Source organism: Schistocerca americana, chromosome 3, assembly GCF_021461395.2.
Source record: "Schistocerca americana isolate TAMUIC-IGC-003095 chromosome 3, iqSchAmer2.1, whole genome shotgun sequence".
NCBI lineage: Eukaryota > Metazoa > Arthropoda > Insecta > Orthoptera > Acrididae > Schistocerca > Schistocerca americana.
The window spans coordinates 814,280,397-814,301,856 of record NC_060121.1 but is presented as its reverse complement, the minus strand read 5'-3'; the positions used below and the strand labels follow the sequence as shown (position 1 = coordinate 814,301,856).

The 21,460-nt window shown below is 52.6% G+C and overlaps 1 protein-coding gene across 1 annotated transcript in view; it reads left to right on the top strand.

Moving 5' to 3' along the window:
• LOC124607067 (sialin-like) overlaps positions 1-21,460 on the top strand; it is a 126,626-nt gene that overhangs the window by 77,544 nt on the left and 27,622 nt on the right. Inside the window, exons 6-7 of the mRNA XM_047139242.1 lie at positions 4,686-4,903; positions 16,088-16,240. Coding sequence (XP_046995198.1) covers positions 4,686-4,903; positions 16,088-16,240 — 371 coding nt within the window. The remainder of the gene's footprint in view (positions 1-4,685; positions 4,904-16,087; positions 16,241-21,460) is intronic.

Here is a 21,460-nt window from a genome sequence, read left to right as displayed (position 1 = left end):
CACATCACGCCGTGTCGCATGCACTTGCTGCTCGCCTTATTTCTGTCAGGTGGTCAGTCGAACGTTTATATGATCATCCGTTTCAGATTTTGTCTCATGTTGCGTGAGACAACGAGACTCGTTAATTATGATACTGGCACAACTCGATAACCCGATGTTCTAACGAACGAAACCGATCGTGACCCCATAAATGTGTTTCCGTACAGCTGTGGGGGTTCCCTTAATTATTCATATTATTGGGTTGGTGCATACGTTCGTAGCGTTTTCCATAAGTTTAGCAAACACAACAGAGCCTTTTGTCGTTCATAATATATTCTCTTTCGCTATTCACAAAAATCTGTCAACTTGGAGTAACTGTTCGACTCCGTGATTGTAGGAATCACTTGGATCTGAGGCGAAGAACTCGTCGAGTCATTTCCGGAGCTCATTTTCATCCGGGAAGGATGTTCCTTGAATGTTGTTCGATAGAGAGGGTAAAAGGTCAAAATTTGTGGGCGCAAGATCTGGTGAATAAGGTGAATGTGAAACGACTTGTCAACCCAACTCCTGTGTAGTGTATTTTGTCAGTATAGAAGAATGCCGGCGGACTTTTTCGTGGAGTATCGTCGCTTTTTGCAGTCTTCCTGGTCGTTAGTCTTGGATTACGTCTCCAAGACGTCTCATTTGTTGACAATAAATGTCGGCAGTGACGGTTACACCTCGGGGAAGCAATTCGTACTACATCACACCCTCGCTGTTGCACCAGATGCATAACATTTCCTTTTATGGATGCGCGCAGGTTTTTGTACAGGAAGTTGCTGCTTTGTTTGGGCTCAGCTACCCCTTTCCTTTCCTTTCCTTTTGTTGACATAAAGACACCATCTATCGTCACCGGTAACGATACAGGACAGGAATGGTCGGCGTTGGTCTCGAGCCAATTGACTACGAGCTAGCAGAGTTAGACATATGGTCACTCTCTGATTTTTTGATTTTGGCTTAGAGCATGCGGTACGAATACACCAGATTTCTGAACTTTCTCCATTGAGTGCAAATGTCGTACGCTGGTGGAATGATCACAGTTCGTCACATTTGCTAGTTCTCGGGTACACTGAGGTGGCTCATTGTGTATTAATGCTTTTAAACGATCTTCATCAAAACCCGAAGGTCTTCCTGAAAGTGAAGACTCTCTGATCTCAAAATGATCCTCCTTAAAAAGAGAAACCAATTTACTGCCGTGCTTTGTCCAATGGCGCTACCCCCGTACATGGCACAAATATTTGTGGCTGCCTCCGCTACTGTCACCCCTCTACTGATCTGAAACAGAAGAATATGTTGGAAGCATTCCGATTTCTCCACATGACACTCCATTTTCTAGCGTCCACTGCTCCACTCACTATCCGCAAATGACGAAATGACAATTTGTGAACTCAAATAGCAACAATGAACTACAAATAAAGAATGACGATTGATAAATAAACCCATAGTAAGCGGAGTACCATCATCCTAAACAAAAGCGGTAAAAAGTTATGCATCAACGTAATAGCATCTATCAGGTGTGGAGTTCGAATGATCAGGATTACTGCTGCAAATTCTTTTACTGACTGTCCCTTCAAGACATCGTGTCCCAAAAGGTATGTTACTTTGTACACTGATGAGCCAAAACATTATGAACACAGGCCATTGCGAGGCTGAATGCCTGCTAGTGGTCTTGTGGACACGTGAAGCAGTAAGGAAAGAATGTAAACGAAAGAGAAACGAATGGGCAGTCATTAAAGCGAAGATGCGGGTCGCAAATGCGGAAGTCCACTAAAAAACGGCTCTGAGCAATATGGGACTTAACTTCTGAGGTCATCAGTCCCCTAGAACTTAGAACTACGTAAACCTAACTAACCTAGGGACATTCCAAACATCCAGGCCCGTGGCAGGATTCGAACCTGCTCTCGCGGCTCCAGACTGCAGCGCTTAGAACCGCACGGCCACTCCGGCCGGCAATATGTAATTCTGCAGGCTTTCGTGCCCGTTGTCGCTGTAGGTAAAATCTTCTGGGTTATTAGGACGCGTCATATTTCTACTAAAATGATCGATTTTTCGACCCCTCTGCTGGGATCTTCCTCAAGATCTTCAGGTGTCCACTACTGCTAGAACACTGTCATAGACGAGTGTCGCGTCCTCCTATAAGGGGGAGTTTTCTCGCGTTCGTGCTGGAGAAGTGACGGTATTGGTTGAAATTCATATGGCTACCATTGGTGGTCCATAGTCACAGGCTAATATTCCCTCTCTGATGCAGAATAAGGGGCGTTGTTGGCTAATCTGCTGTGGACACCATTGGCGGCCCATCGTCAATGGATAGAAAGGCACTATTCCACACTTACACTGGACAAGGGGTATTGGTTGAAATTCCTGCTACTGCTATTGGTTGGTCGTCATCATTGGCTAGATTCGAACCGGACAGCGCAAGAGAGGGGGAATGTCTATCCAAAGTACACTCCTGGAAATTGAAATAAGAACACCGTGAATTCATTATCCCAGGAAGGGGAAACTTTATTGACACATTCCTGGGGTCAGATACATCACATGATCACACTGACAGAACCACAGGCACATAGACACAGGCAACAGAGCATGCACAATGTCGGCACTAGTACAGTGTATATCCACCTTTCGCAGCAATGCAGGCTGCTATTCTCCCATGGAGACGATCGTAGAGATGCTGGATGTAGTCCTGTGGAACGGCTTGCCATGCCATTTCCACCTGGCGCCTCAGTTGGACCAGCGTTCGTGCTGGACGTGCAGACCGCGTGAGGCGACGCTTCATCCAGTCCCAAACATGCTCAATGGGGGACAAATCCGGAGATCTTGCTGGCCAGGGTAGTTGACTTACACCTTCTAGAGCACGTTGGGTGGCACGGGATACATGCGGACGTGCATTGTCCTGATGGAACAGCAAGTTCCCTTGCCGGTATAGGAATGGTAGAACGATGGGTTCGATGACGGTTTGGATGTACCGGGCACTATTCAGTGTCCCCTCGACGATCACCAGTGGTGTACAGCCAGTGTAGGAGATCACTCCCCACACCATGATGCCGGGTGTTGGCCCTGTGTGCCTCGGTCGTATGCAGTCCTGATTGTGGCGCTCACCTGCACGGCGCCAAACACGCATACGACCATCATTGGCACCCAGGCAGAAGCGACTCTCATCGCTGAAGACGACACGTCTCCATTCGTCCCTCCATTCACGCCTGTCGCGACACCACTGGAGGCGGGCTGCACGATGTTGGGGCGTGAGCGGAAGACGGCCTAACGGTGTGCGGGACCGTAGCCCAGCTTCATGGAGACGGTTGCGAATGGTCCTCGCCGATACCCCAGGAGCAACAGTGTCCCTAATTTGCTGGGAAGTAGCGGTGCGGTCCCCTACGGCACTGCGTAGGATCCTACGGTCTTGGCGTGCATCCGTGCGTCGCTGCGGTCCGGTCCCAGGTCGACGGGCACGTGCACCTACCGCCGACCACTGGCGACAACATCGATGTACTGTGGAGACCTCACGCCCCACGTGTTGAGCAATTCGGCGATACGTCCACCCGGTCTCCCGCATGCCCACTATACGCCCTCGCTCAAAGTCCGTCAACTGCACATACGGTTCACGTCCACGCTGTCGCGGCATGCTACCAGTGTTAAAGACTGCGATGGAGCTCCGTATGCCACGGCAAACTGGCTGACACTGACGGCGGCGGTGCACAAATGCTGCGCAGCTAGCGCCATTCGACGGCCAACACCGCGGTTCCTGGTGTGTCCGCTGTGCCGTGCGTGTGATCATTGCTTGTACAGCCCTCTCGCAGTGTCCGGAGCAAGTATGGTGGGTCTGACACACCGGTGTCAATGTGTTCTTTTTTCCATTTCCAGGAGTGTATTATAGTCCTCCGAGGTGACTTGCAGCGGGTTGTTTATGTCGCTCGCACACCGCAGCTGCGTATTCACTTACTTGATGGCGGGGAGCCATTATGCTGGAAGCCCGTATCCGTCCTCTCTACTGAAATTACATGCATTCTTGGAAATTTCAACCTCTTCTTGGACTTTTCTTCTATAAATATTTGTTTCCCTAGCCAGTACGCGTACGTTATTAAAATCGATGTCAGCGCCACAGTTCTCATTACGTTCCGCTACTGCTGATTGCGCGCTTTGTCTTAGCAGCATGTGCCGTTCGTGTTCCTTAATGCGTTCCTTAACAGTTCCTCCTGTTTCGCCCTATATACACTTTGCCGCAGCCACATGTCACTTGATAAACGCCTGACGATGGGCCACCAATGGTATCCACAAGAGATTAGCCAACAACGCTCCTTCTCCTGCATCAGAGCGGGAATATTAGCCTATGACTATGGCCCACCAATGGTAGCCATATGAATTTCAACCCATACCATCACTTCTCCAGCACGAACGCGAGAAAACTTCCGTTCATAAGAGGACGCGACACTCGTCTCTGACAGTGTTCTAGCAGTAGTAGACACCAGAAGATCCTGAGGAAGATCCCAGCAAAGAGATCGAACCGTCGATCATTTTAGAAGAAATATGACGCGGCATAATTTTACCTACAGGTGGTCATAATGTTTTGGCTCAGCAGTGAGTGTACGTGTGTGTATGTGTGTGCACCCTGCCTGGTGCAGTGATGAGCGTGAGTCACTGGACTGAGCGCACTTGTATGTTGTGGACAGGCGGCTACCTGGGCACGGTGATCACGATGGCGCTGTCGGGCGTGATGTGCGACAGCGAGGTGGGCTGGCCGCTCGTCTTCTACGTGTTCGGCGGCTTGGGCATCCTCTGGAGCATCCCCTGGTTCCTGCTCGCCTACGACACGCCGGCTAAGCACCCGCGCATCGACCCCGCCGAGCGGCGATTCATCGAGGCTTCGCTGGGCAAGGTGCCCGCCAAGGTGAGTCCAGTTCCCATAGCGCAGCTCGGTCCTTTCTCTACTGGCACAGTAGAGGAGACGCACTATGGTGGACTGCAGTGGATACTGTTCGCCAGAAATGCTCATCTCACTGTCGCCAACTGTGTGACAAAAGCGAAAGTAACCGAAAATGCAGTCAAATGAGGAGATTCTATTTCACCAAAACAATTCTTGACAGTCATATAAGGAAGTTTTTATAAGGTGCGTGTGAAAAGTTCAGTGACAGGTCTCATAAAATGAAGAAAACTGTCTCGAGTCACAAACAAAATACCTACACTGGCCTTCAGTGTAATCAATGTTAGCTAAAACACACTTCTGATAACAGTTATATAGCTGTAACTCCTCATACTTTCCCGGCGAGATCTTGACATGAGGAATAATAAGGTCTACTGCCGGGTGTTTGTGTCGCTCAGGCACAATATTAAGGCCACGTAACTCATTGCCTTCTTCAGGTGCTACCTGAGACTGCCGTATTGGAGGATCTTGTCCAGTATTTATGCCCAGAGGGTGCTGGGTGCTCTCTTTGCCGACCGACCTGTGGCAGCTGTCTGAGGCCCCTTTCGTATAGGGCGCTCCGTACGCCGTCCATGCTCGCCTCGCGCTGCTGGTTAGGTGTTGTCTCTTCTCTGGTGCTTCGTCGGACGTCGGCGCCCGCGACGTCCACCATCTGCCGTTGTGGCAGCTGTCTGAGGCCCGTCTCGTATAGGGCGCTCCGTACGCGGTCCGCGCACGCCTGACGCTGCTTATTAGGTGTTGTCTCTTCTCTGGAGCTTCGTCGGACGTCCGCGCCTGCGTCGTCCACCGTCTGCTGTTGTGTCAGCTGTCTCAGGCCCATCTCATGTAGGACGCTCCGTATGCGGTCCGCGCTCGCCTGGCGCTGCTTATGAGGTGTTGTCTCTTCTCTGGTGTTCCGTCGGACGTCTGCGCCCACCTCGTCCACCATCTGCCGTTGTGGCAGCTGTCTGAGGCCCGTCTCGCGTAGGGCGCTCCGTACACGGTCCACACTCGCCACGATCTGCTGGTTAGGTGTTGTCTCTTCTCTGGTGCTTCGTCGGAAGTCCGCGCCCGCGTCGTCCACCATCTGCCGTTGTGGCAGCTGTCTGAGGCCTGTCTCGTATAGGGCGCTCCGTACGCGCTCCGCGCTCGCCTGACGCTGCTTATGAGGTGTTGTCTCTTCTCTGGTGCTTCGTCAGACGTCCGCGCCCGCGTCGTCCACCATCTGCCAATGTGGCAGCTCTCTGAGGCCCGTCTCGAATAGGGCGCTCCGTACGCGGTCCGTGCTCGCCTGACGCTGCTTATTAGGTGTTGTCTCTTCTCTGGAGCATCGTCGGACGTCCGCGCCCGCGTCGTCCACCATCTGCCGTTGTGGCAGCTGTCTGAGGCCCGTCTCGTATAGGGCGCTCCGTACGCGGTCCGCGCTCGCCTGGCGCTGCTTGTTAGGTGTTGTCTCTTCTCTGCTGTTCCGCCGGACGTCTGCGCCCACGTCGTCCACCATCTGCCGTTGTGGCAGCTGTCTGATGCTTGTCTCGCGTAGGGAACTCCGTACGCGGTCCGCACTCGCCTCTCGCTGCTGGTTAAGTGTTGTCTCTTCTCTAGTGCTTCGTCGGACGTCCGCACCCACGTCGTCCACCATCTGCCGTTGTGGCAGCTGTCTGAGGCCCGTCTCGTATAGGGCGCTCCGTACGCGGTCCGCGCACGCCTGTTGCTGCTTATTAGGTGTTGTCTCTTCTCTGGAGCTTCGTCGGACGTCCGCGCCTGCGTCGTCCACCATTTGCCGTTGAGGCAGCTGTCTGAGGCCCGTCTCGTACAGGGCGCTCCGTACGCGGTCCGCGCTCGCCTGGCGCTGCTTATGAGGTGTTGTCCCTACTCTGGTGTGCCGTCGGACGTCTGCGCCCACGTCGTCCACCATCTGCCGTTGTGGCAGCTGTCTGATGCCCGTCTCGCGTAGGGCGCTCCGTACACGGTCCACACTAGCCACGATCTGCTGGTTAGGTGTTGTCTCTTCTCTGGTGCTTCGTCGGAAGTCCGCGCTCGCGTCGTCCACCATCTGCCGTTGTGGCAGCTGTCTGAGGCCCGTCTCGTATAGGGCGCTCCGTACGCGGTCCGCGCTCGCCTGGCGCTGCTTATGAGGTGTTGTCTCTTCTCTGGTCCTTCGTCAGACGTCACCGCCCGCATTGTCCACCATCTGCCAATGGGGCAGCTCTCTGAGGCCCGTCTCGAATAGGGCACTCCGTACGCTGTACGTGCTCGCCTGACGCTGCTTATTAGGTGTTGTCTCTTCTCTGGAGCGTCGTCGGACGTCCGCGCCCGCGTCGTCTACCATCTGCCATTGTGGCAGCTGTCTGAGGCCCGTCTCGTATACGGCGCTCAGTACGCAGTCCGCGATCGCCTGGCGCTTCTTATTAGGTGTTGTCTCTTCTCTGGTGCTTCCTCGGACGTCCGCGCCCGCGTCGTCCACCATCTGCCTTCGTGGCAGCTGTCTGAGGCCCGTCTCATATAGGGCGCTCCGTACGCGGTCCGCGCTCGCCTGGCGCTGCTTGTTAGGTGTTGTCTCTTCTCTGGTGTTCCGTCGGACGTCTGCGACCACGTCGTCCACCATCTGCCGTTGTTGCAGCTGTCTGAGGCCCGTCTCGCGTAGGGCGCTCCGTACGCAGTCCGCACGCGCCTCGCGCTGCTGGTTAGGTGTTGTCTCTTCTCTGGTGCTTCGTCGGACGTCCGCGCGCGCGTCGTCCACCATCTGCCATTGTGGCAGCTGTTCGAGGCCCGTCTCGTATAGGGCACTCCGTACACAGTCCGCGATCGCCTGGCGCTTCTTATTAGGTGTTGTCTCTTCTCTGGTGCTTCGTCGGACGTCCGCGCCCGCGACGCCCACCGTCTGCTGTTGTGGCAGCTGTCTCATGTGGGACGCTCCGTAGGCGGTCCGCGGTCGCCTGCCGCTGCTTGTTACGTGTTGCCTCTTCTCTGGTGTTCCGTCGGACGTCTGCGACCACGTTGTCCACCATCTGCCATTGTTGCAGCTGTCTGAGGCCCGTTTCGCGTAGGGCGCTCCGTACGCAGTCCGCACGCGCCTCGCGCTGCTGGTTAGGTGTTGTCTCTTCTCTGGTGCTTCGTCGGACGTCCGCGCGCGCGTCGTCCACCATCTGCCATTGGGGCAGCTGTTTGAGGCCCGTCTCGTATAGGGCGCTCCGTACGCAGTCCGCGATCGCCTGGCGCTTCTTATTAGGTGTTGTCTCTTCTCTGGTGCTTCGTCCTACGTCCGCGCCCGCGACGTCCACCGTCTGCTGTTGTGGCAGCTGTCTCATGTAGGATGCTCCGTATGCGGTCCGCGGTCGCCTGCCGCTGCTTGTTAGGTGTTGTCTCTTCTCTGGTTTTCCGTCGGACGTCTGCGACCACGTCGTCCACCATCTGCCGTTGTTGCAGCTGTCTGAGGCCTGTCTCGCGTAGGGCGCTCCGTACGGAGTCCGCACGCGCCTCGCGCGGCTTGTTAGGTGTTGTCTCTTCTCTGGTGCTTCGTCGGACGTCAGCGCCCGCCTCGTCCACCATTTGCCGTTGAGGCAGCTGTCTGAGGCCCGTCTCGTATAGGGCGCTCCGTACGCGGTCCGCGCTCTCCTGGCGCTGCTTGTTAGGTGTTCTCTCTTCTCTGGTGCTTCGTCGGACGTCCGCGCCCGCGTCGTCCACCATCTGCCGTTGTGGCAGCTGTCTGAGGCCCGTCTCGTATAGGGCGCTCCGTACGCGGTCCGCGCTCGCCTGGCGCTGCTTGTTAGGTGTTGTCTCTTCTCTGCTGTTCCGCCGGACGTCTGCGCCCACGTCGTCCACCATCTGCCGTTGTGGCAGCTGTCTGATGCTTGTCTCGCGTAGGGAACTCCGTACGCGGTCCGCACTCGCCTCTCGCTGCTGGTTAAGTGTTGTCTCTTCTCTAGTGCTTCGTCGGACGTCCGCGCCCACGTCGTCCACCATCTGCCGTTGTGGCAGCTGTCTGAGGCCCGTCTCGTATAGGGCGCTCCGTACGCGGTCCGCGCACGCCTGTTGCTGCTTATTAGGTGTTGTCTCTTCTCTGGAGCTTCGTCGGACGTCCGCGCCTGCGTCGTCCACCATTTGCCGTTGAGGCAGCTGTCTGAGGCCCGTCTCATACAGGGCGCTCCGTACGCGGTCCGCGCTCGCCTGGCGCTGCTTATGAGGTGTTGTCCCTACTCTGGTGTGCCGTCGGACGTCTGCGCCCACGTCGTCCACCATCTGCCGTTGTGGCAGCTGTCTGATGCCCGTTTCGCGTAGGGCGCTCCGTACACGGTCCACACTAGCCACGATCTGCTGGTTAGGTGTTGTCTCTTCTCTGGTGCTTCGTCGGAAGTCCGCGCTCGCGTCATCCACCATCTGCCGTTGTGGCAGCTGTCTGAGGCCCGTCTCGTATAGGGCGCTCCGTACGCGGTCCGCGCTCGCCTGGCGCTGCTTATGAGGTGTTGTCTCTTCTCTGGTGCTTCGTGAGACGTCCGCGCCCGCATTGTCCACCATCTGCCAATGGGGCAGCTCTCTGAGGCCCGTCTCGAATAGGGCACTCCGTACGCGGTACGTGCTCGCCTGACGCTGCTTATTAGGTGTTGTCTCTTCTCTGGAGCGTCGTCGGACGTCCGCGCCCGCGTCGTCCACCATCTGCCATTGTGGCAGCTGTCTGAGGCCCGTCTCGTATACGGCGCTCAGTACGCAGTCTGCGATCGCCTGGCGCTTCTTATTAGGTGTTATCTCTTCTCTGGTGCTTCCTCGGACGTCCGCGCCCACGTCGTCCACCATCTGCCGTTGTGGCAGCTGTCTGAGGCCCGTCTCATATAGGGCGCTCCGTACGCGGTCCACGCTCGCCTGGCGCTGCTTGTTAGGTGTTGTCTCTTCTCTGGTGTTCCGTCGGACGTCTGCGACCACGTCGTCCACCATCTGCCGTTGTTGCAGCTGTCTGAGGCCCGTCTCGCGTAGGGCGCTCCGTACGCAGTCCGCACGCGCCTCGCGCTGCTGGTTAGGTGTTGTCTCTTCTCTGGTGCTTCGTCCGACGTCTGCGCGCGCGTCGTCCACCATCTGCCATTGTGGCAGCTGTTTGAGGCCCGTCTCGTATAGGGCGCTCCGTACGCAGTCCGCGATCGCCAGGCGCTTCTTATTAGGTGTTGTCTCATCTCTGGTGCTTCGTCGGACGTCCGCGCCCGCGACGTCCACCGTCTGCTGATGTGGTAGCTGTCTCATGTAGGACGCTCCGTATGCGGTCCGCGGTCGCCTGCCGCTGCTTGTTAGGTGTTGTCTCTTCTCTGGTGTTCCGTCGGACGTCTGCGACCACGTCGTCCACCATCTGCCGTTGTTGCAGCTGTCTGAGGCCCGTCTCGCGTAGGGCGCTCCGTACGCAGTCCGCACGCGCCTCGCGCTGCTGGTTAGGTGTTGTCTCTTCTCTGGTGCTTCGTCGGACGTCCGCGCGCGCGTCGTCCACCATCTGCCATCGTGGCAGCTGTTTGAGGCCCGTCTCGTATAGGGCGCTCCGTACGCAGTACGCGATCGCCTGGCGCTTCTTATTAGGTGTTGTCTCTTCTCTGGTGCTTCGTCCTACGTCGGCGCCCGCGACGTCCACCGTCTGCTGTTGTGGCAGCTGTCTCATGTAGGACGCTCCGTATGCGGTCCGCGGTCGCCTGCCGCTGCTTGTTAGGTGTTGTCTCTTCTCTGGTGTTCCGTCGGACGTCTGCGACCACGTCGTCCACCATCTGCCGTTGTTGCAGCTGTCTGAGGCCCGTCTCGCGTAGGGCGCTCCGTACGCAGTCCGCACGCGCCTCGCGCTGCTGGTTAGGTGTTGTCTCTTCTCTGGTGCTTCGTCGGACGTCAGCGCCCGCGTCGTCCACCATTTGCCGTTGAGGCAGCTGTCTGAGGCCCGTCTCGTATAGGGCGCTCCGTACGCGGTCCGCGCTCTCCTGGCGCTGCTTGTTAGGTGTTCTCTCTTCTCTGGTGCTTCGTCGGACGTCCGCGCCCGCGTCGTCCACCATCTGCCGTTGTGGCAGCTGTCTGAGGCCCGTCTCGTATAGGGCGCTCCGTATGCGGTCCGCGCTCGCCTGGCGCTGCTTGTTAGGTGTTCTCTCTTCTCTGGTGCTTCGTCGGACGTCCGCGCGCGCGTCGTCCACCATCTGCCATCGTGGCAGCTGTTTGAGGCCCGTCTCGTATAGGGCGCTCCGTACGCAGTACGCGATCGCCTGGCGCTTCTTATTAGGTGTTGTCTCTTCTCTGGTGCTTCGTCCTACGTCCGCGCCCGCGACGTCCACCGTCTGCTGTTGTGGCAGCTGTCTCATGTAGGACGCTCCGTATGCGGTCCGCGGTCGCCTGCCGCTGCTTGTTAGGTGTTGTCTCTTCTCTGGTGTTCCGTCGGACGTCTGCGACCACGTCGTCCACCATCTGCCGTTGTTGCAGCTGTCTGAGGCCCGTCACGCGTAGGGCGCTCCGTACGCAGTCCGCACGCGCCTCGCGCTGCTGGTTAGGTGTTGTCTCTTCTCTGGTGCTTCGTCGGACGTCAGCGCCCGCGTCGTCCACCATTTGCCGTTGAGGCAGCTGTCTGAGGCCCGTCTCGTATAGGGCGCTCCGTACGCGGTCCGCGCTCTCCTGGCGCTGCTTGTTAGGGTTCTCTCTTCTCTGGTGCTTCGTCGGACGTCCGCGCCCGCGTCGTCCACCATCTGCCGTTGTGGCAGCTGTCTGAGGCCCGTCTCGTATAGGGCGCTCCGTACGCGGTCCGCGCTCGCCTGGCGCTGCTTGTTAGGTGTTCTCTCTTCTCTGGTGCTTCGTCGGACGTCCGCGCCCGCGTCGTCCACCATCTGCCGTTGTGGCAGCTGTCTGAGGCCCGTCTCGTATAGGGCGCTCCGTACGCTGTCCGCGCTCGCCTGGCGCTGCTTGTTAGGTGTTCTCTCTTCTCTGGTGCTTCGTCGGACGTGCGCGCCCGCGTCATGCACTATCTGCCGCTGTGGCAGCTGTCTGAGGCCCGTCTCGTATAGGGCGCTTTGTACGCGGTCCGCGCTCGCCTTGCGCTGCTTATTAGGTGTTTTCTCTTCTCTGGTGCTTCGTCGGACGTCCGTGCCCGCGTCGTCCACCATCTGCCATTGTGGCAGCTGTCTGAGGCCCGTCTCGCATAGGGCGCTCTGTACGCGGTCCGCGCTCGCCTGGCGCTGCTTATTAGGTGTTGTCTCTTCTCTGGGGTTCTGTCGGACGTCCGCGCCGGCGTCGTCCACCATCTGCCGTTGTGGCAGTTGTCTGAGGCCTGTCTCGTATAGGGCGCTCCGTACGCGGTCCCCGCTCGCCTGGCGCTGCTTGTTAGGTGTTGTCTCTTCTCTGGGGTTCCGTCAGACGTCTGCGCCCACCTCGTCCACCGTCTGCCGTTGTGGCAGCTGTATGAGGCGCGTCTCGCGTAGGGCGCTCTGTACGCGGTCCGCACTCGCCTCGCACTTCTGGTTAGGTGTTGTCTCTTCTCTGGTGCTTCGTCGGACGTCCGCGCCCGCGTCGTCCACCATCTGCCGTTGTGGCAGCTCTCTGAGGCCCGTCTCATATAGGGCGCTCCGTACGCGGTCCGCGCTCGCCTGGCGCTGCTTGGTAGGTGTTGTCTCTTCTCTGGTGTTCCGTCGGACGTCCGCGCCTGCGTCGTCCACCATCTGCTGTTTTAGCAGCTGTCTGAGGCCCTTCTCACGTAGGGCACTCTGTACGCGGTCCTCACTCGCCTGACGCTCCTGGTTAGGTGTTGTCTCTTCTCTGGTGCTTCGTTCGACGCCCGCGCCCGCGTCGTTCACCATCTGCCGTGGTGGCAGCTCTCTGAGGCCCGTCTCATATAGGGCGCTCCGTACGCGGTCCTCGCTCGCCTGGTGCTGCTTGTTCGGTGTTGTCTCTTCTCTGGTGCTTCGTCGGACGTCCGCGCCCGCGTCGTCCACCATCTGCCGTCGTGGCAGCTCTCTGAGGCCCGTCTCATATAGGGCGCTCCGTACGCGGTCCGCGATCGCCTGGCGCTGCTTGTTAGGTGTTGTCTCTTCTCTGGTGTTCCGTCGGTCGTCCGCTCCCGCTTTGTCCAGCATCTGCTGTTGTAGCAGCTGTCTGAGTCCCGTTTCGGGTAGGGCACTCCGTATGTGGTCCGCGCTCGCCTGGTGCTGCTTGTTTGGTTTTGTCTCTTCTCTGGTGCTCCGTCGGACGTCCGCGCCCGATTCGGTCGTCATCTGTGGTCATACCAACTCTCAGAGGCCTGTCCCGTGTTGTGAGCTCCATTCGCTGTCCGCGCCCGTCCGACACTGCTCCTCAGGTTTTGGCACTTCCCTGTTGCTCCGACGGTCGTCCACGCCCTGTTCGTCCATCGGTCATGGTGGGTGTCAGAGGCCTGGGAGTTTTGTTCGCGGTCTGCGCCCGCCTGGCGCTGCTCCTGTGGTATCACTACTTCTTGATGAGTTTCTTGGTTCCTCTCGTTGGGCCCTGTTAGTTTCGAGAGCCAGACTCCACGCCGAGCTGGGCTGGTAACTTTTGACTCAGTTTATTAGGTTGTCTGTGACCTTGACCTCGATGGCTTCCTGTATGACACTGTCCCAAAATCTTGGCGTCTTTGGTACAAGTTTGGTGTTGTTGTAGTCCATTGAGTGACTGAGCTCCAGACAGTGCTCCGCTATGGCTGATTTGGTTGCCTGTCCGAATCTGGTGTGCCTCTGGTGTTCTTCGCACCTGACGTCCACTCTCCTGGTTGTTTAGCCAATGTATGACTTTCCACACTGGCACGGGATGCTGTGAAGGCCTGGTTTACGTATTCCCAGGTCGTCCTTCACACTCCCTAGCATTGTCCCAATTTTGGAGAGTGGACAGAAGATACTCTTTATATCTTATTTTGAAAGAATTCTGCTGATCCTTGCAGAAATAGGTCCAGCATATGACAGGTATGCCACCTTCTTCGCCTCCTCTGGGTCCTCTTCTGTACCCTGTTGGCTGTTGGGAACTGTCAGCAAATATTTTCTTGTGGAATCACTTGAAACACCGTGCTCACGCGCAAAGCTGCGAAATGTAGTAATTTCAGGACTAATGTAAAGCGTGGAAACAAAAGCAAGTCTGCCGACACCAAATCTGTAGAATAAGGAGCGTGTTGACGAACAGTCACCTCGCGTTTGTGCGAGGAAGTTGAGCACACAGTCATTGCGGATATCCAACAATGCATGACCACAGCGCTTCGAGCGACTGCACAAGAAGCATTTACTGCCAGTTTCCAACAGCTTTACAACAGATGTCAGAAGTATGTTGTACCCATGGTGATTACTTTGAATGCCAGTGAAGCTATTTTGTTTGAAACTCCCGTTTCCTTCATTTCCTGAGGCCGTATACTGAAATTTTCAGATGCACTTTGAAGTTCCCTAAGCTGGGAAAATGAAGGAGGTATGCGTATTAATGGATCATGCCATAATCATCATCGTTTTTCTGCTGACATTGAATATAATGGGAATGAAGACTTTCTCGACGAATTACACTGATGAAGTCTTCTCGGATTTTTAGCCGAGTGGTGCAGTCGTGTGGTCGCACTGTCGCAACAATTCGACTTGTATCCTGCTCGCCGTCTTCAGGCGAAGTGTCGGGCTTACGTCTTTTTTTTCGCATTTCGCATTTCACGAGGACCGAATGGAAGGTGGGTAGATGGTATTAGAAGACATGCCGGAGGAACGCGAAGCCCCTAATGGTTGGGAACGTCTAGAGAAGATATTCGTCCAACAGTGGAGTGCTGCTGATAATTATGAATTCACGTCCTGTCTCACACGCTCTCCTTCCCCCCCACCCCCCCTTCTCCTCAGACACATACCATACACCTGCTGCGAATAGTCTAAATGGTTCAAATGGCTCTGAACACTATGGGACTCAACTTCTGAGGTCATCAGTCCCCAAGAACTTAGAACTAATTAAATCAATCTAACCTAAGGACATAACACACATCCATGCCCGAGGCAGGTTTCGAACCTGCGACCGTAGCGGCTGCGCGGTTCCAGACTGAAGCGCCTAGAGCTGCTCGGCCACAACGGCCGGCTGCGAGTAGTCCTCCTTCCCACTTGTCTCACGGTTATGTGAGGTAAACGCATTTAGTAGAGAGTAATTTTTTCATAGGAACAGATTATTACCATTTTGTGAGGAACAGATTATTACCATTTTGAAAGAAATCTCCACATGATGAACGATGTCTTTCTCGGAATTTCCGCCGGCCGCTGTGGCCATTCGGTTCTAGGTGCATCAGTCTGGAACCGCGCTGCTGCTATGGTCGCAGGTTCGAATCCTGCCTCGGGCATGGATGTGTGTGATGTTCATAGGTTAGTTAGGTCTAAGTAGTTCTAAGTCTATGGGACTGATGACCTCAGATGTTAAGTCCCATAGTGCTTAGAGCCAATTGAACCATTTGAACCATTTGGAGTTTCCCTTTAGACCTCTCGACGAAGTCCGCCTAACTCAGCTGATCAAATGGATCCATCGCAATTTACATATAACTTTTTTACTTTTTATGTGTGTATTTTAGTTGAATCACATTCCAGTGGTCCCACGAAGAGAACTCTTTCGGATGTAGAAAGTCTTCAAAGCTAGTGAGTTTGACCATTCAATCTCCAAAGTACTAACGGCAGTCTATGATGAATTTGGCATAGAACTTTCGTTTCACAGAAAGAGTAGTCACTAAAGCTGCAAAAATGAATAAAAGAATAATTAACATTCAAGTGAAGCCTTTTGAAATAATTATTAGCTTGACATTGGCACTTTGGCAGCTGATCGATTACGTTGATGCGCAGTAGCGCAGTCCCTGTGTAGATTTAGAATGCATCTTTAAGATATATCATTATATACCGAAGAGGTGTTAAAATTCAACAGTTATAATAAAGCCGATGAGATGTAATCTGTACATGATTTACAACATTTATCATGCCAAAAACAACTGTTGGCTGCTTGGGTTACGCGCATGTGAAATATGGAAGGCATTCCAGGAGACTGCTGAAATTCTTCTTGCTGCGTTACCTCAGTATTTGTGTTTTGCTTGTAATTTCAGACTTTTCGTTGAAACCAAACCAAATAAACTTCGTGGCTGTTTTGGCTTTCTTACCACATTTGTGCAGCAGTAAAGTGTGAGAGAGTAAGTCAACTATCATAGCGGAGTCACTAAGTATGGTGCCATGTTTACAGAGGAAGCTGCCCATCCCCTGGAAGAAGCTGCTGTCTACGCCCGGTCTATGGGGGTGCGCCTCTATGCACTTCGGCATCGGGTGGACATTCTTCGCGCTGCTCACATGCGGGCCTACCTATCTGGCCAACATCCTGCATTTCAACATCTCCAGTGTAAGTCAGCCCACTCTCTGAAATACACACACACAACACACACACACACACACACACACACACATACACACACAAGCACCCATGCTCTGTGTCTACACATTAGTCTTAAATCTCTTTTAGTTTACAAAGCACGTTTCCTCAGTTAGTGTAAGACTATGCTAAATTTTTACTGGTAGAAATTTAAATCTTTGTCAGTTAGCTAAGGAACGTCCGCGCTGGTCAGCGCGGCAGAATGTCAATCCTAAGGGGCCCGGGATCTATTCCCGGCTGGGTCGGTGATTTTCTCCGCTCAGGAACAGGGTGCTGTGTTGTTCTAATCATCATCATTTCATCCCCATCGATGCGCAAGTTGCCGAAGTCGCGTCAAATCGAAAGACTTGCACCAGGCGAGTGGTCTACGTGACGGGAGGCCCTAGTCACACGACATTTTTTTAGCTAAGGAGCGGGATGTCGAGACTTCCATGCTCCGACTAGAAGAAAATGCATCTTGGCAGACGATGAAGGCTGTTCTCCGTCGACGCCTTAAGATACCATCGCTTCAAGGTGGATATTTTAAGAGGAGCCAAATGGCTAGGCCAACACTCTGGCCGACGTCTTCGCCAAAAATTTACGCTTTCCGCGAAATAAGCTCACTTACAAGTGGTCGAGGAGCCGCTTCAGCTTTGCCTGTACAGGCTGTAGGCGACCTGATGGACACAGTCATTCTTGATGACGTGGATCATCGCCTTCGCTCCCTTAATGATAGATAAGCTCCAGGAAGTGAATAGCAACATCTAAAGTAGCTGTCTCCCAACGAAACCACCTACACTATAGCTCTTTTCAGTGGAGCACTCTGTACAGGTTACTATCCAGTGGCAGGGAAACCTGCCGCTATAGTGGCCCCACCAAAGGTGAACAACTATTTGCGCCTTCCAAGGAATTGTCGAACAATTACTGCTGGTGATCTCAAAAGTATTTGAGAGGCTTTTCATGTAGAGACTGTTGGGGCACATGCAAGTGCAATACATTATTCGAGGTTGCTTGGTTGATTTGGAGGAGGGGACCAAACAGCAAGGTCATCGGTCCCATCGAATTAGGGAACCATGGGGAAGGAAGTCAGCCGTGCCCTTTCAAAGGAACCGTCCCGGTATTTGCTTGAAGCGATTTCGGAAAATCATGGAAAACCTATATCAGGATGGCCGCACGCGGGTTTGAACCATCGTCTTCCCGAATGCGAGTCCACTATGCTAATCACTGCGCCACCTCCCTCAGTACGTTATTCCATGGAGTAGAGTTTCAGCGCAGCAACTCCACAACCAAACAACTTCTACGGATATGTAGAAGGCAATGGATGCAATGGAGCACCTTGAATTCTCAGGATTCGACTTCCTGGATGTAGCCCTTTCTTTCAATATCGTGTGAAATGGCAGCCTCCTCTTCAATCTTTATTAATCGTGGGACCCCTGCGTCTCACGTCAGTCTGCTTGATACATGCCTCCAAGAAAAGCGTTCCACATGAGGTCTCTGCAGACTACAATATCAGTTGTGGTGTGCCGCAAGGTTCAATGCTGGGGCCAATCCTCTACACTCTTTCCACAGCCACATTGGCAATTGTAGACTGAATGTAGCTCGCACTATATGCAGACGACACGGCTGTCTTCTGTTGGAGCATTAACATCCTGCAGATTGACTGTCACCAATAAGGCAGTTGATCACATAACCACATGGACACTGAAGTAGCGTCTGGTTTCAACGTAGAAAGAAGGCCGCTGTTACTATCACTCTTCTATACGTATTGGCCATCTACAGTCTGTGCACTCTCATGGAAACACAATGTGAAGGAGCAGGACTACGCGTTATCTCGACACCACGTAGGTCACTCGCATCAGTACATGCAATAATTGCTGCAGAAAGTGCCGGATCTCCACTTTGCTCCCATATGTAGAAGCCAACAGAACATCTCGGCGTCACTCTGTTTAAGTTGCTTCCACGACCGGTCCTCCAGTGAGTCGTCCTAGTGTGACGTAATGCAGCGAACTCACACATCCAGTTGCTACTTGCATACGATATCAACCAAGGGACCCCCTCGCAGCGGCATTTGATCATCTCACCGACAGACCAATCCCCCCCCCCCCCCCCTGCCTCCCTCACCTCCCCACCCCAGACGGGTGGGTTTCCAATGAAACGCACAGATTGTCTTTATCAGAAAGTGTGGCAGTCACAGAGTCGTCATATCCAGGCACGTGGGGCCAAAATAGATGATAGTACCCATGTAAGATAGCCAGATTTGGTGACAAGACCACAAGCAACTGACGAGTGGACTGGTTAAGGGAACCACAACAAGTCATAGACTAGTCAAAATGGAAACAAAAGCCGGAATGTTACGATTTTCAGAACAATCAGAGCATGCAGACGAATTTCTGCAATGATTCAGCCACTAATCTTACCCTTCTGAATGTAGGTTAAAGAAGGGAAATTGTGCCTTTACTCGCAAGTTGTTGAGCTTCTAATATACAAATAACAGTGCTACCTCATTGACCATTCGTGGCAGCTGAAACTGTACGTCGCACATATCGCGGTTACCGCTCTTGCAGTAGAGAATCAGCGGTAGAAGATTTGAGTCGGTCTCTGAAAAATGCTCAGGTGACACAATCAGGAAGACAGTTATCAGAGTTCGAGGTCAATTAAATAGCACAATCTGTGGTGATATCTCGCTGTCGGCTGTATTCCTAGTCGCTGGGACGAGAGAGCCTTTGTGAAGCTCGCTAAGTACGGACAGGCGACAGTGGCTCTGACGAGGAATGGTCCAATCCGACATGTCGAAACCTACTCTGAAATTTTTCTCACAGGAAGAATACACTCAAGAAATACAGCGCGGCTGGTCCCGGCGGAGGTTCGAGTCCTCACTCGGGCATGGGTGTGTGTGTTTGTCCTTTTAATTTAGGTTAAGTAGTGTGTAAGCTTAGGGACTGATGACCTTAGCAGTTACGTCCCATAAGATTTCACAAACATTTTAAAACAAAAAAGAAATACACTGCCAGAACTTAAGCTGCTAAGCCGTACTGCAGGTATTTTTTTAAAAAATATCGAAGTTACTGATTTCTGCCGCAAGGAGAACCGCTTATAGCAGCGGTTCGTACAGCCCTACCTGTCCGGCGCGCGTCAGCGAGTAAGCAGACGTAGCGCCCCGTAGCGGGAAGTCCGAAGTTCAGACACGCGAAGTTTAAGCACTTCAACCACACCTAAAATGTTTCAAATCATTAATTTATTTTGAATAACTTGCAGTTCATATAGACAACTAAGCTGCTGCAGATGTCATTGTTACATAACTGACTAGAAAATCAAGACGGTGTGTGATGTTACATTAAAGGCGACTTTCATCTATCGGGACTTAAATTTGTTGACAGGAAATATTTTATTACAATTACTGTAGAATAGTTATTATGAAAACTTTTGAATAATGTATATTTTACTAACAATGAAACGGTTCCTTGTTTGTTTCCTGCAGTCGTCACAAAAATAAGCCTACGATGTGTCTATTCAATGACGAAAACAAATACTTTCCTTACACCAGCGCATCTGATAAAAGGAACATTAATGCTTGCAGGCATTTTACAATAATTGTTAGTTATATTTATTCAACATTGAGATGGAGTACGATATGGACGAGAACTGAATGTAGTGCTGCGTACCAGGCATACTTGATTAAATTCGTAAAATGTGGTGATGCAAACTGACAATGCACAAATGACTGTCGTTTAACAATACTATCAGAATTTTTATTTGCCCGATAGGTTTTTAAAAAACACTGTGGAAATATTTCTTCATCGAGAGGCTGGATCACACTGTTAGTTCCGGGTGGAATCCAAATAATATTAGCAGTCTTTTCGTCGTCCTCCTAAAGAGAGAGATGTTGCTATGCGCAGGCCAAGAGTCCAACAAAAGCAATGAATCAATTTCTGCAGCTATATGAAAACGTTTCCGCTGTAATATTGAAAATTATTCTCCATTTTTCTCGATTTTGCTACGTCGATTACAAGGTTTTTGCAACTAAACAGTTCTTCGTTTAAAATTTTTAGTCATAATGTGCCTTGAGGATCGTGAAGACAGAAACATTAATCCACCGAAACAGCTGCACAGATGAGTCTTTTTTTTTTCGCTCGAAATGATAAAGTGCGGTTTGCACTGAGATCTTGCATGAAACCTTACTAATTGCTTTCATTCACAGCATTTTAAGAGGTAACAAGAAACTTCATCTTCACGATCGCTACGAATTTGTGTATATAATTACATGTTTATGACATCTCTACATATTTACTTAAAAAAACGGTAATTTTGCGACTTCCTTTTCTATATAATTTCTTTGATCTGTGTAACCAGAGGGCACAGTCTCAGAGCCCTCCCTCGGTAGGTACACTGAGTATTATGAGCATTCTAATACTTTCGAATAGTCTTTCTTTCACACTTCTGCGAATTTCATTTTGTCGCAATATTTTATACTTTATAAGGTTTCCTTCATTTGTACAACTCACGTTCAGATTTTACGAAACGAAACTGGCTTTGCACACTACTTCACTTTATGTGCTTTGTCTCTCCTTCGTTTAACCAAAAAATTTTCAGCCTTTTCTTTGTCACTAAAATCTGTTAATATATAGTTCTTCTTTGAGCTTGAAAGGTGCTGTATTATTGTTCTGGACTTCAATTAGCACAACAATCATCATTCGAGCCATAATTCACAGAAGTGTCAGAATTACTTCCTGTTTTTTCTAAAGTTTACGCAATTTCGTACGAAATGTCGACACAATTAGAATGAACTGTCAAGAAATTATCTAATAAAATAACACGAGTAGGTCTCCAGGACAAATTCGATTGCGTACCATATTCTCCATATTTCATTTTTCCAAAGCTTAGAACATTGTTGGATTTCACATTGCTGGGAGTCCGCCCCCGGTAGCTGAGTGGTCAGCGCGACAGACTGTCAATCCTAAGGGCCCGGCTTCGATTCCCGGCTGGGTCGGAGATTTTCTCCACTCAGGGACTGGGTGTTGTGTTGTCCTGATCATCATCATTTCATCCTCATCGACGCGCAAGTCGCCGAAGTGGCGGCAAATCGAAAGACTTGCACCAGACGAGCGGTCTACCCGACGGGAGGCCCTCGTCACACGACATTTCATTTTACATTACTGTGAAACTCTGGAACCTTCACAATGACGGATGCTATTAGCAAGCATATTCGAAAAA